Raw genomic sequence first — 19479 nt, 5'->3', positions numbered from 1 at the left:
GTTTGTTTTTCCTCCCTTGTACTCCAAACGTTGGTATATTACCTGTGCAACAGTAAACACTCTGAACACATGATTAGGGGATCTGAGATTGAACTGGATTCTGTATTTTGTGGGTGAAATCAGAACAAATTTTGCCTTGAGTCATGACTCATGATACTTCTGAGCTCAGTGGGGATGATGTTAAGTGTTTGTTTTTTGTAATCGATTTTGATATTGCACGTTAGTGTATTGTTCTTGTTTGTTTCCTGCTTTGCTTGTTTTTGGTTATCGTTTAGCTTATTTTTATTTGCTTTTTCCCCTCCCTACCTCCCCTCCCTTGCTGTGCCTGCAGTGGTCTAGTCCTGTCACCCAACTGAAACTGTTTTGTTTTCTTGCAGTCTCGGAAAGCCAGTGAACAAGCAAAGAGCATCGACTGTAAAACTGACAACATAGGCAGTGGAAGAGCCATACCAATCAAACAGGTTAGTAGTGAGTCTGCTCACTATGCGCTATGTTTTTGCATAGTTTTCATAAAGCTGCCTTTGTCTGAACTTAATCCTAAAGGGAACAGGTAGGTACAAGGAAACTAAGTAGAAATCCTGCTGTTGCAATTCTTTGATTGAGGTTAAGCATGGGATTTTTATATTTCTTTTTATTTTGTTGAAACTGATCTTATACACTTTGGTTGTATATTTCCTAATTTGTTAGAATTTCAAATATAAAGATATATATATTTGATGACCACATGACCACATTTAACTTTTTAAAAGTTGTCCCCAAAGTTTACTTTTGGGTTGCAGTGCAGATTTTCACCAGCAGGTGGGAACAGAGGGCAATGCATGCTCTTGAATTGCTAATAGCTAAACCAGAGGTAAGTTTTAAGTTTGTCTGAAGTGTGACATTCTGTAGCTTATTTTTCTAAACAGTCCATCTTTAATCCATCTTTAAACATTTTCGTTATTACTAGCTCAAGAAATCTGAATTTGTTTCAAAAGAATACTACATTGTTTATTTTAATTGGAGACCAGCATGTAGTGAACACCAAACATGATTTGAATAATCTTTTGCTTTAAATAGACAGTTTCCAGGTATACCATCCCTTGTTTTATATGTGTCAGAAATGGAGATTGTTTTTAAACTGTTTTTTTAATTGTATTTTTTATAGTTTTGTTTTGAGTCCTTCTCTGATATTTTATGTTTAGAAGTTACTTTTCTGAATTTCACTGTGTGTTTTATAAGCAGGCAGTATTCTGCAGTGTCGAGATCCTTGAATCGATAAGCTGTTAAAAACCAAAAGAGTTAGATGAATGGAGTCCTCTCATTTGTTACCATTCTTTAGTTATTCTGACTGATTTCCTTTAATGGTTGTTTTAATATATCACCACACGGTGGCATTACAGAATAGGGCTGAGTAAAATATCTTACTAGGACTATCATAATGTTGCTTTAACAAGATGTTTTTTTTAAGATTGCTCCTGTTGAATGGTTTAATTCTTTCTTGATTTTAACAGAATAGTGTAAATGCTCCAGCAGTTTTTAAAGTTTTCAAATGTAAAATCTTCCCACTTCCCTGATCCAGTAAATTGCAAAACATTCTACTGGTTTATGCATAACATTTTTTATGCTAGGCTGTGTTCCTTTACTGATACACCCTTTGTAAGCTTAACTACATTAATTCTGCAAAATAACTTCTGAGAGACCTTTGCCATTTCATAATTGACTTAATAAAAGGCCTATTTAAATTGTAGCTAGTAAAACTCTTGACACTATTTATATAGCTGGTTGAATATTCAAGACCAGTATAAGAATGTTCTTAAGCTACTATATTGGTAAGTTTGTACTTTAAATATGGCATCAAAACCAGTCTCCATTGCAGAACTAACAATTTGTAGCAATAAGGTCTGGACTGACAATAAACAATGTTTTTTTTATTCTCTTATTATCTTACTTAACTGAAGTTTTAACTACATGTCAGCATACACATCCGCTGAGGTATGCTGACACTGGCCTTCTGTACATTATTAGAGCAAACTTTGAAAGGAAAGAAGAAAACATTCCATTCTAGTCTCTTTTAAAACAAGACTGAGGCCTTATATGTTCTTATTTTAATGAATCTGTTATCATATTTTACTAGCATGCTTGTTTTTATCACTATGAATGATAAATATGTATATTCATATTCTATTTCATTTTCTACTATAGTGTCTGTATTTCAAGTTCTGTTGGTACACACTGCTTTGAGCTGCATTTACAACACTTGAAAAATAATAAAATATTATTATTTCAGCCAAATTAATGTAGTAGGTCTTTTGGTTGTGACCAGTCCATGCCATATGAAAGCAGTCACTTCTGTCTGATCTTTACAGGATATTTGAATAATTTAAGACCTTGGAGTGGAGTTTGTCCCCTACCTTTTTGACCCCTAAATTTTTAAAGTACAATCCCTCCTAAAAATATCATAGGAACAGTTTCCATAAACAATGTTTTTTCTTTTAAACGTCTTAAGAGAAAGATTCAATTTTATATGACACCATTTTATAAACAACTATATTACAACAAGATACATCCAGAGAGGGGTGGTGTATAGAACAATATTTAAACTTTAGCTTTCATTTAGATATCATTTTGATTTTTTGATTTTTGGTTTTGAGGAGTTTTATTTATTTTATTTTTAATGCATGAAGCAAAGATTTAGTACTACATTACTAGTGAATAGTTCCAGAATTCTTGTCTGTGTAGGTACTGTATGAAGATAAAGATCAGTAAGAATTAGAAAAAAGTGTCAAACAGGTATTGCGTCCAAGTATAGAGCTCAAGAATGTTAACATTTTACTTGGAAGAGTTTGGGGAATCAAGGGATTTACATAAACAATATACAGTAAATGAGAAGACACCCATAGTTCACAGCTTAGTATTAAAGTGAAGCTAAAATTTCCATTTAGTCGTTTTGTGAAGGACCCCAACCACCTTGCTGAAAAGTCTATTCCAGACATACAGTGGCTATCAAAAGTATCCACCCCCTTGTATTTTTTTACATTGTATTGTTACAAAATGGAATCATGTGTTTAACTGGGATTTGTTGCCATTGATCGACACACACACACAAAAAACATTCTGTAATGTCAAAGTTAAAATTCACCAAATTCACCAAATGTAATTATAAATGTAAAACAGAAAATACATGTGTGAGTGTAAATATTTGGTTCCCTTGCTATTACACACCTAAATAGGCTCTTATGTGTTTGGAAGCCACATACAGTAATTAGTTTAATGGTGTCCTCCCAGGTGCAATTAAGGTGTTTTACATGAGTTCAGGTCAAACACACCTGTATCTGCGGGGAGCCCACAGTTGATTAATACAGCTGCCAACAAAAACTACATCATGAAGTTTAAGATGCATTGAAAGCAAATCCAGGATTGGTATATGAAAATATACCAATTTTTGTTTGGTATATTTTTTGTTTGCCCCCCCCCCCCCCCCCCCCCCCAATGCACAGCAAAGTCTATTATTGCAGAACAAGGGGGCCCTAATAAATGGAGTATCTGGGTGAGAAGGGCACTAGTCAGGGAGGCTACCAAGAGGCCTATGACAACTATAAAGTAATTACAGACTTCCATGGCTGAGATGGGGAAAAACTGTATAGGACAGCCATTGCCCAGGTGCTTAAAAAATCTGGGCATCAGGAGAGGGCGGCAAAACGAAAGCCTAATGAAAAACCTCAAATTAACTACAGTTTGGACTACAGTTTGTCAGAAGGCATGTGGGAGACTCTGAGACCAAATGAAAGAAGATTCTATGGTTGGATGAGACCAAAATTAGCCTTTTTGGTCTCAACTCTAAGTACGGTGTTTGGCAAAACAGCACACCATTCCTGCTGTGAAGCATGCTGGTGGCTTAATCATGCTATGAAGGTGCTTTGCTGCATCATGGCCTTGGAAGACTTGTGAAGATAAAAGGAAAAAGAATGTAGCAAAGTACAGAGAAATCCTAGAGAAAAAACTACTGCGAGAGACCTGGAATGTGGAAGAAGATTCAACTTCCTACAGGACAACGACCCAAAAATGAGGCCAAAAATGTCAATGTTCTGGAGAGACTGCGTCAAAGCCCAGACCTCAGTTCAAATGAGACTCTTTGGCAGCAGTTGAAAATTGCTGTTCACCATCAGTCCCCATCTGACTTGAGGGCGCTTAAGCAGTTTTGAAAAGAGGAATAGGAAAAATAATTATAGTGTCCAGATGTGCAAAGGTTGCAGAGACTTATCCATGAAGACTCTTGTCTTCCAAACTTGCCTCTAACAAATATTGACTCAAGGGGGGTGAATACTTATGCAGTCAGTTATTTTCTGCCTTATATTTACAATTAATTTTGGAAGATCTGTGGAATTTTTATTCACTTTGATATTATGGAGTGTTTTGTGTCATTCAGTGGCAAAATATACATTTTAATTCCATATTGCAAAGCAATAAAATGTGAACAAGTCCAATTGGGTCAATACTTGTGATAGCTACTGTATGACTTTGTGTAAAGAATCATATACTATTTTCTATCAAGTTTTTCTCTGTTTCTCTATTATGCTTCTGAGTCTGAAGTAATCCATTTTATTTATTTAAAGTGCAACTCTCTCAATCCTGAATTCTGACTGTGATTTTAGTTTTGTGGTATGGTGACTGAAGCACAATTTTAATAGGGGTCTTATTAGTGTATTTTAAACAGTAAGCAAAATCATGCCTTGCTTTATACCCAAGCATCATTTGTTTTTTATTGCTTCCCTATATTATTAAGAATTATAGCCAAATCAACATAGTGATATATCAATTTCTCATGTAATCTCGTTCATCTCTTAATCACGGTCCTACTGTACATACTGTGTGAAGCACTTTGCAGTTATCAACATTAAATTTAATTTACTGAGTGTCAGTCCAATCCATGATTTTATACTTCCCTTTCCTGTGCTTAATACTCCCACTATTTTTGTATTTTCCACAAATACACCAAATTAACTAGTTTCCACAATTAAAATCATTGATGTAGATCAGAAAGATGCCAAAAGTGAGTCGCTGATCTACTGTATACCAATTTTTACAAGTAGCCCAATCAGAGGTTATGCACCTTAAGATGACTCACTGTTTCCTGTTTGTAAACCAGTTCTTGGCCTCTGTGCATTCTTATGGATATAGTGCTGCTGTAATTAAAATCAAGAGTTGGCTAGGCACATGTTGCTGAGGATCCATACAATTTCTAACTGGGGCAGAATCTGCATGACCTTTATTGTACCTTACTGTATCTCCCAGCCCAGTCAAATGAATGCCCATTCATGAGTGTGATTGATGATTCCTGTTCGTCCTCAAGGGGCATGCTAAAATAATGTATTTTAATTGGTTTCAGAACTGGAAGGTGCAATCTCAATAATTAAATCACATCCTTTCATTGAAAATTTGTCTTGGAATTTGCAAAATTAAATTTGCAGGCTGACTGGTGAGTATTGAGGCTTTTTACAAGATCGGAACATGTGTGTGTCTTGGGAAATCTTTTCAATTAAAGCCCCCAAAGTAGACTTAACTACTGTATATTCAACATATTATACAACTTTAGGACCTATTCAAATTGAAAAAGATAAATTAGCATTTTAAAAAGATAGAAACATCAAATTACACATCCCACAATTGACACTGTTTAGGAAGCATTTATAGATACTTTGATATAATGATTAATTTAATTTATTAATGATAAAGGGAGTTTTACACAAAAAATACAAAGTAATGAAGACCTTTTGTACATGAGAAATATATGAAAACACAGAGCAAATTGCCAGAGACCCAGTTTCACAGGCACTGTCTTCAGTCTGACTCCCTACCAAGAAGGCCTTTGCTGTATGCTGTTGTTTGCTGACTTTCTTTGAATAATCCCTTCAGAGCTCTGTATTTAGCTTCGAACTCTTGAAGCTTAAAAGGTCACTGTCAGTGCAATGCAGTTAAGTTTATACATCTTCCCAGTTAGTATGTAAAACCTTTACCCAGCCTATCTAAAGGATTAAAGATGCAAAGCACCAATCACCCCAAGTGAAAATTCTTCAATTAGTGACCATTTTAAAGTAACAACAACAAAAAAAGGTGGTCTAGAGGTCAGCCTTAGAACTGCTAAATATTTAAACCTGCTAAACACACTAATCCTGCCCCTTTTCTCTAATTGAATTCAAGTGTATAGTTCAAAGGAGATTTTCTCTGGTATCATTTCAGTTTTGACAGTAGGGAGTTGTGGGGGGCTATAGTAGGAGTTGAGGGTATCATAAGGACAGTTCAAATCCAATTAGGGAAGGAAAGGGGGGCTGGAGGGATTATTTAGGGGGTTGACTGCAAGCCAGCCCAGTCAAATGCACAAACAGCAGAGATCAAAGGGGCTGTGCAAGCAGAATTACCCCCTGCAAGGTGAATTACACACTCTCACCCCCCTGTAAAAATGGTAAGTAAGGAAAACAATACTTTCAGGAATAAATAGCAGTTAACACTAAGCATTTGTTTTATCCCCCCATTTTTCTTTATTTTTTTACCTCTCCTTTGTCAGTACAAAAGGATGAACTATCACTCAGCTTTTGCGGCAGGAAGCAGGTTTTACACGAGTGCCACAATGAGAGGGGAAGATGTTTCCTAGCTGGTAAAATATGATCTGTGTCTTGTGGCCGAGCTGCTGCAAAAGAACTTGATATGTTGCCATAGTTTCACTAACCTTGCTGGGGAGACTCAGAATCAAAAGCATTTGTCTGTTTGATTGTATGTGTTTATATACGGAAACACAGAATCTTTAGTAGATACAACTGAAAAGTTTTGAAGATAAAACTTTTTTAGCATTTCTACCATCCCCACAATGTGCTGTTAAAGCAGTGATTAAAAAGGACGACGTCTCATTGATAATCTAAATGCTTCATATATGCATTCGATTTTTCATCAGTTTTTGCACATTAAACAATATGCATTGGGGAAGAAGGTGGTTGCCTCTAGATAAAATAATGACGAAATGGATAATGATGTGCTCTCTGTTGATAAAAATGTTTGGTGATTGATTGCCAGATTTACATTACTAGGATTGTCTGAATATCTGATTAAATGTAAGTGTGTAAAGAATACTGGATTTTCATTTGCTTTCTTTTCATTATGTTTTAGCTATTTTCTGTTATGGTGATTTTCAAATGCAGATTCAGTGTTCTGGCATAATTACAATACGTATCTGGCTAATCTGCTATTTCAGTCTCTGTTCAAGAAAACAATGTAACACTAGTGGGTTTTTTTTCCCAGGTGCTTTTATGCATTAAATAAGTACATGATCTACAATTGTGTTCCTGTGAAAACAGGATGATAAAATTATAGATTAAAGTAAATGTAGAATATAAACATAGTTAAATAGAATGAATACATAATTATTCTAAATTATATATTGTAGGTGAACTGCAAAGAAAAGAAAAAAAAGGTTTATTCTTGGTCCTTAAGTGAATTGGTTAGTGCAGGTGAGAAGGAGATTGAGAAACTAAAATTGTTTTGATCGTGCTGTGGAAGATTATTTTTTCCATGATTCCAAAATATACTACAGCTTTCTTCCTTCCAACCTCATGCTTGATTCTATGCTTCTGAGCTATTTATACAGTATATCCACTATACATATATTACTAACTTGTTTTCATTATAGATTAATAACATTATACATGGTTCTACCATTATTTCAAATACTATTTAAATAACCATTACTAGAACTTTAATGAAATAGTTGCTAATTAAAGTTTTTTGCCAGTTGAAATTCAGTATCTCCACCCTCTTCTCTTGAAGGCAAGCCAGTGGCTAAAGAGCTGTTGTGATAATGTTAGACAGAGTAAGTGAAGCAGAAGAAAATAAAAAGCAAGCAAGGGACTAAAGAAACAGTGGAACTGTAAATTACTGGTTGTACTGTGTGAAATCTATACCTGTGATTAAGAAGGGCTGGATTGTCATGGCTGTTGATACACAGGCAGGCCTTCAGGTCATACAGGGTCAGTTCCTGATGTGTTAATAAGGATTAAACCCCTCTGGATGAGGTGGAATGAAAGCATTTTAATTCCTGCTTTAGCTGAAAGAGGTGAAATACCCCCCTCCCCATGCCACACACACTGGAGCCCTGAACCTGTTGGTCTTCTGTTTGATTCACTAAGTGTGTCTCTGTAGAGAAGCGTTAATTTACAGTGGATTTAGTGCACAGATAAAATATGCAGATCCTAGGGGGCAGTGGATGAAAGATAAGGGGAAAAAAAGAGTTGAGCGTTAGCTCAACCACTGACTACATTGTGTAATCTACAATTTGGAGGCCCAGCACAGTTTAAGAAGCGTATAAGACATCATACTACTACAATGTCGATCACTAGTACTAGTACTCCTGGCTGACTGTAGTGTTTGGGGAAAAAAAAGAACATTTTTGTCGTATTTCTATTTTGCTTTTGTTCCCAACATGAAGTGTTAAGCAACACTACAGTAATATATAAAAGAATATTGAGCTGGGAACAATATTTGTCTTCACAAAATTTGTCAGCATGTGAGCTAGAATGCTATTTTTACATTTCAGGGATATAAAAATCAACATTTATTGAGTGCATTTCAAACCACAATCAAAGTACAAAGCACGCAGTAGCATGTAAAACCTCTAATTTATATCAAAGTAGAGAATTCCAGGTATACGTACAGCAGTTTCACATTGCCATCATTGTCTGCGATTCCGAATGAAACAGAAGAACTTTCAGTGACCTAAAATGGCCCTATTACATTGTAAAGAAGGTGGTTTGTGAATACATACAGGTATCTTTTGATCTAATATAAAATTGCTATTAGTCGTAAAACCATATTAAAAGGATGTGCTGATATCACCCTCTCACTTAGTCTCTTTTCACTGGTTACATTTTATGGACACAAATGGTAAGAATGGCACCTGGTTAGACCACAAGTTTTGGTTCAGTATCTGACATGAAAATATATTTCATATTATGAATCATACTCATAATCCATTCATAGTCATCCATAAAACTCCACAGCAGAGGAAATTTTCATACACTTCGTATCATAAATTGACAATATTTGAAAACAATCTTTTTGTGTTTCAATACAGCATATGCTTTAGACCTAGTGATTTTTGCGACTATATCACACGACACATTTATCTAGACTGCCGATTTGATTTTAATTTAATTGAATTTTAACACATCTACTTCGAGTCATTTTTGCCAACAAATACTACCCGTTACCTCTGCATCACGTTGGAACATTTCTGCAGTGAAATGTCTGCTGCACATCCTGTACTTATTCTCTTGTACAGGATGCTGAATCTTATTGAGAAACTTGTCGATGGGACCAACATCAGTGTCCATGTTTATTGCCCATCTCTTGGCTAGTTGAATATTTCTTTGGAAAAGGAAACAGTTTGACTTTCTGCTGATCCAATCCTTGGTTTTTTGTGTGTGGCCACTATGTTCTGCACAGTTAAATGCTTAACAGTGTGGCCTCTTTTAAATTGTGTATGTTCGTTGAAGAAGCCAAAAAAGGATAACATTATTTGGAGACCAAAGAACTTTATTTACAGGTGCTAGTAAGCAATACCTGTTTTTTTCACAATTTGTGCTCTCGCTCTCCTACATGGCAAAACGAGTGATGTGCAACAACATGCCAACCACACAGTATTTTCACAAAGTTCATGATTTTGTGCATGATATCAGAATTTGTACAATTTTGCTATTTTTTCAATTAATGTATTTCGTAACCAAGACTTCCTACTGGCTCTGAGAAATGGGGACTGAAGTTCCCCTTTAATTTCATGCTAAAGAGTAGACAGAAAGAAGGTGTGCAACATTTCAGCTGTGGAGCCTCCACTAACATGAAGAATGCTGGGAAACCTGTCACAACTGGGACATCACAACCAAAGTAAACAAATGGTATAACATGAACTTATACTATCAAAAATGGTATTACTAGTATTACTAATTGAAAACTAGTATTTTCCATAATATTGGACTTGGTATCCTCCCCACATTTAGTCTTTTGCTGGATAAGTTGTATTTCTTGTTTTCTGCATTAATTTTTGTTATGTCACCTATTTTAAATTGCCTTTAGCTAATTCTGTTTCCCAAGTCAAAACACTAATACTGCTAATATGAAACAAGCCGAGCTACTCCACAGTTAACATCATAGCCACAGAGTATTTGCCCTCATCAACTCTCAAGCAAGTTTTACAGATAATGCTGATTGCTAATCTCAGACTCTAACTGGCATGTTTGTATAAAATAGTACATTTATTATCATCTGTTTTTCAGTGGTACATCCAGCAATATTCTTTGCAAACAAAACAAAGACGTGCACAAAGCCCTCTGCAGAAATCTGACCTGGCTTGAGTGCCTGTTAAACAGACACCTGCTGTTGTATGTGACATCTCAGTAATAGCTAAATGGCAGGGATAACATTATCAGGAATAGCCACTGCGCCTTCAGTGGAAGAATTTTCCATGATTTTAGTACACTGGTAATGGTCACTCATAAACACCCACTCATGGTAATAACATAGGGGCCATGGCTAGTCTTGGACTATAAAACCCTCTGTAACTCTGGTGGAATTTGGGGCACTGTGGGGGATGCACTTTGTGTGCGTCTTGATGCAGTGTTCTCCATAAATGGATGTTTTCATCACAAATTAAACTAATCTCAAACCTTTACTGAACTGTACTGTGACTCCTGGCATCCCAACACTCTCCAAAAGAATAAAGATGACAAGGTCAAAACTTTTTTTTGTTACAATCAAGCAATATACGTTTCTGCTCAAAAGATAATACATATAAACATTCAGTACCATGTATACTTTATGTATAATTATGTGCATAAATTTGAACATATTAGGGCATTAATAAACTTTGTGTTCAACCCAGTGATTTCAGGTGGCCATAAGAATTGAGGCACATTCACCTTAAAGTACATTTCAGAGTGTAAAAGTCAGTAATTAGCTGCATATCCCTTTTAGGCAATAACTGCACAAAGTCTGAAAACCATTGAGCTCACCATATTCTTTGTGTAATCATTTGAGATGTTTTTGCAACTTTGAGTTCTTGCCTTTTCTTGAAGGGTACTGAGTTCATTTTTATTTCTTCAGCATGTAAAATACATGCTCAATTGAATTTAAATCTGGGGATTGACTCAGCCAGTCTTAGATAGTCCTGTTTTTTCTCCTAATGAACTCCTTAATTGGTTTGGCCGTATGTTTTGGGTAATTGTGATGCTGCATGGTTAAGTGCCGCCCAATAAGTATAGCACCATTTTCTTCTTACATAAGCAGCCAAAATGTTTTTTTTAACTTCACAATTCATTCATTTGCTGTCATCAATACAGCAAGTAACCCACTATAAAGACCTTAGGGGACCTTTGACTCGAATGTGGCCCAGTCTTTACTACTGTTGAGATACTACTGAAGGTTGTATTGAAATCTAAAATTAGGCATCAACAGAAGATTTTATTAATTATTTGGTATGTTGATAGTTTTGAGAGTTGGTACTTAATTTTGAATGTCTGTTGTAATTTTTTTAAGGGGAACTGCTAAATCTTGAGCAAAAAGCTACTGGTGAACAGTTGGAAGTGGAGTTCTCTACAATGTCATTTGACCTGAATTTTTTAAATTATATGGAACTTAATACAGTATTGATGGAAAAACTGCAAGTCAGTATCTCACGAATACAGCAAATGGGAGACAATTTAAAATCTTCCATTTTCCCTTTTTTTATTTAGGAACAATGTTTTTTTTTTTAGAACAAATCTAAATGAGCTTTTGTGCAGTATGTTAAATTATAAATTAAGGTATACTTTTTTATCTCATTTTGTCAAAGTTGTTTCATGCAAGTTTCCTGGTCTTGAGAAATGCGAAGTGGAGGTGTCTTAAAATTAAAGGAGATATGGCATCATCCAGAGCACACAGGCCAGATTAGACAAGCACCCTGCTGAGACACAAGATTACTTTTAAATTACCATTTGCAATTTTCAATCAATACACGACTGCACAATTAAGTCTGCTGCTGAAATTCTGACACTGAAAGTGAAGAAAAGACACAATTTCCCCAGCAATTAGCCCTCAGAGAGCGATCTCAGGTTTCTGCACAATTTCACGAGGTACTGCTTCACAGTTTTACTGTGGGGTCTTCACTGTTGCCACAATATTTTAATCTTCCAGTTCTAGTCCTTTTAATTTCCCTCTAATTTCAACCCAAATTAATTTGAGTATTAGATAAAGAAAGTAAGGGAAATTTGAAACATTATGGTAATACTATGGAGCAAGTGGGAATAATTAGGTGCAGCATATAGTAATGCAGAAGATGTGTTGAAGAATAACCTTGTATTCATGTTACAGACTGACTTTGGTTTCCCAATGTGCAAGTTTTCCAGAATGCTTTTATGTAAAAAACGAAATACATATATCCAACTTTTTCAACATATTAAAATTAATGTTAGAATTTACAGACAGCAGGTTTCAACTTTTGGCAAAGACAAACCTGAAGAAATTCAGTGTTTAATGAAGATAATTCATGATCATGTTATAGACTGTCTTTCAGTATTATACTTGTCATGATATTAAATCACTGTTTTCTTATATATTTTATTAACTTAATATGCTTTTTAAGGGAAATTGTGTAGCAGTTGGTTTTTGTTAGTGGTTTTTCAGTGTTTGAAAAAGAAAATCTAGCTTCCATTTAAGTCGTTTTGTAGAAAACTGGTTATTTGCTATTGAATCTTGTTTTGGATAAGAAAAAGTCATCGTTAATAATGCATAAAGTCTTTTGTAACATAAATGATGATGTTCAGGACAGAGGGAGTTGATGTTTCCATTAACTAGTTAAGTGGTGATTATCCTTGCTGTTTTCACACATGCTTTTGATGCTCCGTCAATGAATTTCTGTGCATTAAGAAACTCAATGGTTCAAACTACATCAGATGCAACAATATTTCAAATGTTTTTTTAATAAATAATATATTTATAAAAATAAAATATAAAGAATATATTACTTTTATTATTCATGAACTGCCATGTTGCTTCTTAAATTTAAACTTTGAATCGTGATGGTCTGTATGTCTTCCATTTGCTTTAGAAACATATATTGTTCAGCACAAGTCAATTATCTTGCACAACTGGAAGTTGATTTGCGACTAGTAATCATATTGATTGGTTAATATTATATTATGATTTGCACATACACAAGTATTCTAGAATGAGCAAACAACAGGGCAAACTATTTCTGGTACTCTTTCTCACATTAATGCTATTAGATGTGTTCCAGAATGTTTTTTTTTCCTTGTAAATTTCATGTAACAGTCTTTGCTGGAGACTTTCTTAGTGCAATCATAAATGTATGGATATTTGTTATATCAGGGTAGATTTAGGAATGACTGGAGAAATGTCCCAGTGAGTACAGTACTCCATCAATATCATCATGTTGCTGCCTTCCAAAAATTTATTTTGGCATTTGAATTTGAAGTCAGAACACAAACTAGAAAAGTGTCTCTGCTTCAGTTTGTACCATCATTTTTTAAAGTTTTTCTTTTTCTATTTAATCATAATTTTTATTGTTTTTTGTCCTTGAGTAAGTCTGCTGACCCACAGGAGCCTGAAGTTAGAAATAAATCATTTTGATGGATGTTTTGTATTTTTTGGTTAATGATTTAGTAAAAGTGAGTGAACGCCAGTAGTTAGGTACTTGGTAAGGCAAATTTACACCTAATTTTCAGGAAGTATCCATTGCATTTGTTTTATTGAATTCTGGAAGGGTAACAATGGATTTTGTTTGTAGTGTTCTAACTCTGAAGGATTACTTAACTATTTCTCAAATCCCAAAGATGGCTCCATAGCCAAAAAGTTGTGTTTCCTTCCTTCTCTTTTCAGCATGGAATAAACCTATTACTTGTTCCTATTTCTCAAATCCTACTGTTTGACTTGGAAGTTTACAAGGGCAATAATTCCATAATGCTGCATTTAGGTATTTGGCTTCGATTTACTTCCATAACTGGTAAATTAATTTTCATCCAATCTGCTCTCTCTGTTTCTTAGGGGATTCTTCTAAAGAGGAGTGGGAAGTCTCTGAACAAAGAGTGGAAGAAGAAATATGTAACGCTGTGTGATAATGGTGTCCTGACTTACCACCCCAGCTTACATGTGAGTGTCCCCAGCCTTCTAGCTGGAATGTTCCATACTGCATGTCTCATAGCTGATGTAATCTGTACAGGGTAAAAAAACTGGTTTTGTGTTTACTAAATGGTAAATAGAGAGGTCAAAATGGTGTTCTAATTAACAGTGAAGGATTGAGTGTTTTCTGTGGGCGTACTATCAACCTTTTAGATATAAATATATTGATAATAAGGGCAACCAATGGGACAGTCAGGTTTTTTTTTAATCTGTAAACCGATTTAAGATTCATAACCGTGATGGGCACAGATAGAAACAGCAAATGAGTGTACACTGTATGTACAACAAAAGCAATAAGTCAAATCAGAAGATCCCTGTTTTAAAGAGTATTCAGAACCTGCTCAGTGAGGTAAGTGTGGTAAAAGCATCAAGGTATGAAACAGACTGATACTCAATGTAGATGGTAACAAAAAGTGCTTAACATTGCTAATGGAGTTAATAACATGAGAAGTACAGACTTGTAATAAAGCTGACGTTTTCTTGAAAAAAGTTTAAAATAACTTTTTTTTTTCACTTTAGCAATAAACTGGAACAATAATTCCTTGTGGGCTTTCTGAGGTACATTTACAGGATATGTAGTTATCGTGCTTGTAGGAGTCCAGAGGTATGATATGCTTGGCGGTTTTATTTGAAAATCGATAATAAAATATCTAAGCAGTGTGTTCTTCTGGAAGTGTAATCCACTGCCTTAATGTTGAGGCTGGAGGGGGAAAGCTCTGCCCTCTTGCCTGGCAGTGGGATGCTCACTCTTTCATAATGGAGATGTGGTGCTGCAATGCCTGCCGTGCCACACCGTGTTTTCTGCTTGTATTTATTATCCTGCTCGCCGCACGGCTGAAATGCAGGCCTGCCTGGGACATACATCTCTGTCACGTCCCCACTGTGGCGCTAATGTCTCTTAAACACTTCACAACAGACAGGCAGCACCCTGCCTGACACAAGCTCTCCGCACACAGTCTGATGCTCTCCCTCTCTTTTTCCTTCAGATTATTTTATTGCTTCATTTTTTATTATTAAAAGACGGTAAAACAAATTAAACAAAAATAAATATTCTAACCTTTCACGTAATGTGTATTTTTAAAACTTTGACAAAAACCCTTTCCTGTAAGCATTTGTTTTTAATCTAAAGACAAGAACTTTCTCTAATTTTTCTGTTTTTTCTCCACTCTCTATCCTGGAATCATTTCTTTTGATCACAAATTACCACAGAGTATTTGAATCATATCTTAGAAAACATTTTCATTGGGCCATTTTGCATTTCTTTTCTTCTGCTTTTATTTAGGTAAGATAAATGACTCTTAAATCAAGAGCTAAGGAATCTGTGAAGATCTAACATATACAGTATTAAACATCCAAGAATAATGTTATCTTTAACCTGAGTCAACCTCACATTAAGTTCTGGTTCTACACCAATGATTTATTTTATTGTAATTTTATGTTTTAAAGTGATACAGCCCAAAGATGACTTAATCATTTTTGTTCTTCTTAAGTGAAAGCAAGATAAATCTTCACCTTCATTAATGAATAACCACAAGATTTTAAATGTAGGCTGTTAAATGTAATCCAATCTACTTTTTACATTCTGGTTAAATGTGCCTGGATTCCACATTTCTGTGGCAATTAAACAGCATGAACAACAGAGGGAAAAAAATGGTTTATGGTACCAATAGTACCCAGTTTTTGTCCAGCTTTGCCTTCAACACTGCAAGTCCCTACTGATTGAAATGTTTTTTTTTACAAATTTAGGCAACTTGCAAGATTCTTTAAAAATGAATGACAAGATTTGCAATGGTCCATTGTAACAGTTTATTCTGTGACTTGTGAAGAGGCTTAAGACTAGAGAAAGTGTATGTGTATTTTTGATCATTTCAGTCATAAATCTACCCCAAAACTTTATTTTAAAAATAACCTGTCAGAATAATAAGATTTAACATGTCACCTTTCTTCTCAAAGCACTTTACAATACATTATACGCATCTTAGCCAAAATAACCAAAGCAGACATACATGACAAACCATTCCTAAAAAAAACTTTCTAAAAATGTTTTTTTAGATTTTTAGGTTGACTTGAAAACACTCAATGTGGCTCAGTCCCTGATATCTTTTGGGATAACAGCTTTGGGGCATAGTAAAACAAAGTCCCAGTCACCCACAGAGAAAGCTGGAAACAGACATTGGGAACACATACTGTAGTAAATAAATCATAATCAGCTGAGGACAGTGGAGAGAGTCACGTGGAAGGGAGTACATATACCATTTCAGTTACTATACCATGTATAGTTTACTGCTGGGAGAAACCCAATTACTTGACATCAGTAATATCACAATGAAGAAGCTAATAACAGATCCCGTGAATGTTTTATTTTTCTATAGTGATTTGTTCACAAAATTGTACAATTATAAACATCTGTACTGCTAAATTTTATTTTATCCTTGTAAAGAGCTCTTAAGCTTTACACCTGCTTCCGGCAGTTAGTTGCATCATGGCATTATTGTGTGCGATGTAACCTGTGATGCTCCTGGAACCATCTATAAAATATACTGTATGCAATGAGTTATATGTGCTTTCTGTTATTACCAGTATCATGCACAGAAATCCACAGCACACTGTTCAAAGAATTGTTTGCTTCCAGGAGGGCTTGTGTTGTTCGTGCCTCACTCGTGTCTGGAATGTGTGTTTGTTTCTGCTCAGTGGAGGTGCCGCAGGATGGCTGCCTGATTCAGTGATGCTCTTACAAGTCCACTGGCTGCCGCTATCTGTCAGCGCCTATTCCAAACAGAGAGAGAGAGAAACAGAGAGAGAGATTCCCTTTCATTTCCCAGCCAGCAGAGCCATCCACACAATCACCTTCTGTTAATTCTATCTGCAACATCAATTAAATTGTTTGTAGAAACTAATTGAATGTGGCTTAATCACACATCTTAATAGCTTTCCACGCTTTGAACTCGCTGTTAATTCCAGTAATAAAATAAAATGAGAGCGCTCACTGGGTAATTAGCGAGGAGGCTTGTGAAGAAATTAGTGCTTTATGGCGTGTAATAAAAGGAGTGGAGCTGGCGCCTGATTCAATAGGCGATCTTTGCATTTCTGCTGATTGCAGGGATTTTGTTTTTTATTTATTTACTTATTCAAAGCAGCGGAATTACTTTTTTTCCCCCTTAGCTCTGCTCAAATCACCAGATTTAAGTAACTGAAACTATTCAGAACCATTAAGCAATTTCTCTGCATCTTCCGTGAACTTGGACTGTGAAAGGTTAAATACTGTGTCCGTCTCTTTCTTGGCTAGTCTTTGGTGTGGACACCTTAGGTCTACTGATGTGTGTCTTCTCTCCTGTTTTTTTTCCTTTGGTATGGAATTATTTAAAATTTAATGAAGTTGTTGGTGATGTTTGAATTATTATTATATTAGTGTAAATATCAGGAAGTTCGGAACATTGCAAAAATATATTTTTTTCTATGAAGAGGTTTAATGTTTGCAAGGAGCTACTTAGATGAGAGGTACTACTACTGTATGCAATAGCTTAGTATTCAAAGTAACAGATGTAAAGATGTGTACTTCTAACACAAGGGAATCTGATTTGTGAGTTATCTGAAACCCTTAATGCCAGGTTCAGGCATTTCAGCCGTTTAAAGAGAGAGGCTGAATTCAATTCCTCCTTCAGTGGCATTGCTTTCGTTTCTGTTATTCAATCTGTTGCGCTAGCACTTTGTAATTCTTTATCCAGCAGCTTCAGAAATAAAGTTAAGGTATTGGTATTAACATTATTGACATCTCAGAAAAGGTGGGCTGCAGATTTTATAAGTGTTAAGAAGTTTGATGTTACAGAAATAAAGCTTGTTTATTTCTCATTAAAAACAAATTCATGGCTTTTCAGTCTGTTTTTTTTTTCATTCTTGGTATGCATTTATGTGTATTGGAACACTTCTTTAAAGTGTTTAAAGTATTGAAGGTCTTCTAAAAAAGAAAGCCTGTGCTTTCATAGCTTATATTGTACATAAATTTCTGCAAAGCCTATGAATAACTCTATATTAGCTTGATATGTTTTGATTTCTATGATACAAGTACAGTTTTCTCAAAACCGCTTTCCTGCCTTTGGCAGTTTTGTTTACCAACTACCATAAAAGGGTGTTTGCCAGCTGTGGGAGAGTTGTTTTACCTCTCAAAGTAGAACTTTCCTCTCTTATGGAGGTTTGTTACAGCAAATAAGGGATACACTTTTTTTGTTCTACACATGATTTTTAATATAATCTGGGCCTTTATGTGTCTAATTCCAGGACTACATGCAGAACGTCCATGGGAAAGAGATTGACCTGCTGAGGACCACTGTGAAGGTACCTGGGAAGAGGCCTCCACGAGCTGTGGCCACCACAGCCCCAACAGCCAGCCCCAAAACCAATGGATTGACCAAGGACCGCAGCAACCTGCAGCTGGCCACTGGCACCACTGGTAAGAGCCAGCCTTTTCAACACTTTTCCTCAAAAACCAGGGGTGGGTGCATAGACTCAGAACATTCAGAGTACAGTCAGAGTGTTTCTACAAGACATTGTACAGTATGTGATGTTTGATTTGGAACAAAGCACATGGTTACCATTTCTCATTTTAGTTTCCCATAAAGAAAAGGTCTAAATAATTATCTAAATAATTGGTCTAAGATGCCAAAAATCTTGGGGCAGTGAATTTAAAAAAGTTTATACTTTACACAGAATATTGAGAGCATATGAATGTGAAGTGACTTTGAATGAGGCTGTCACTGGCATACAGTACCATGGGGATCCAAACCTTTTTATAATCTGGTGTAGTACTGCTAGGTTCCAGCATCATTTGGGAGTTTTTCAAATAGTTTGATGATGAAAAGTTGAGGGGCAGCTAATGCAACATGAGAAGAAGAGATCAAAAGAATTTTGGTTTAACACACTGTATGTCACTGGTTTAGTATAACAAGCAACAATAAAATAAGTGTTGTAATAGGATTGGAGTAAAATACAGTAAGATAAAAGTTGGCATAACTATAGCAACTGCCTTCAAAAATGATCAAGATGTTTTTGATTCTTCAATTGTGGATTCATCAGCAAGAGAGGATAAGAATGCTACAGAGTGTTTGAATAATTGATTTAAAATATTTTCAGGTTAAGCTAAGAACGCATTATGTACAAGTGCAACCCTATCAAAAAATAGTGCAGATGTATAAAATAGTCAAAAAGATTTGTAAATTGAATCGTCTAAAAAATGTCAATGTGGGTAGTTATCAAACCGGTAGTGATATTTCTGAAAGAATCTAATAAAAA

The 19479-nt window shown here is 35.4% G+C and overlaps 1 protein-coding gene across 3 annotated transcripts in view; it reads left to right on the top strand.

Annotated features, from left to right (window-relative positions):
- agap3 (ArfGAP with GTPase domain, ankyrin repeat and PH domain 3) overlaps positions 1 to 19479 on the top strand; it is a 274086-nt gene that overhangs the window by 180718 nt on the left and 73889 nt on the right. For all 3 annotated transcript variants that reach the window (XM_006634186.3, XM_015354212.2, XM_015354211.2), the window contains exons 9-11: positions 378 to 461; positions 14059 to 14163; positions 18469 to 18640. In XM_006634186.3, the coding sequence (XP_006634249.1) occupies positions 378 to 461; positions 14059 to 14163; positions 18469 to 18640 (361 nt within the window). The remainder of the gene's footprint in view (positions 1 to 377; positions 462 to 14058; positions 14164 to 18468; positions 18641 to 19479) is intronic.

The sequence above is a fragment of the Lepisosteus oculatus genome, chromosome 6, assembly GCF_040954835.1.
Source record: "Lepisosteus oculatus isolate fLepOcu1 chromosome 6, fLepOcu1.hap2, whole genome shotgun sequence".
Classification (NCBI taxonomy): domain Eukaryota; kingdom Metazoa; phylum Chordata; class Actinopteri; order Semionotiformes; family Lepisosteidae; genus Lepisosteus; species Lepisosteus oculatus.
Note: the sequence above shows the minus strand (reverse complement) of the source record. Positions and strands in the feature narration are given on the sequence as shown.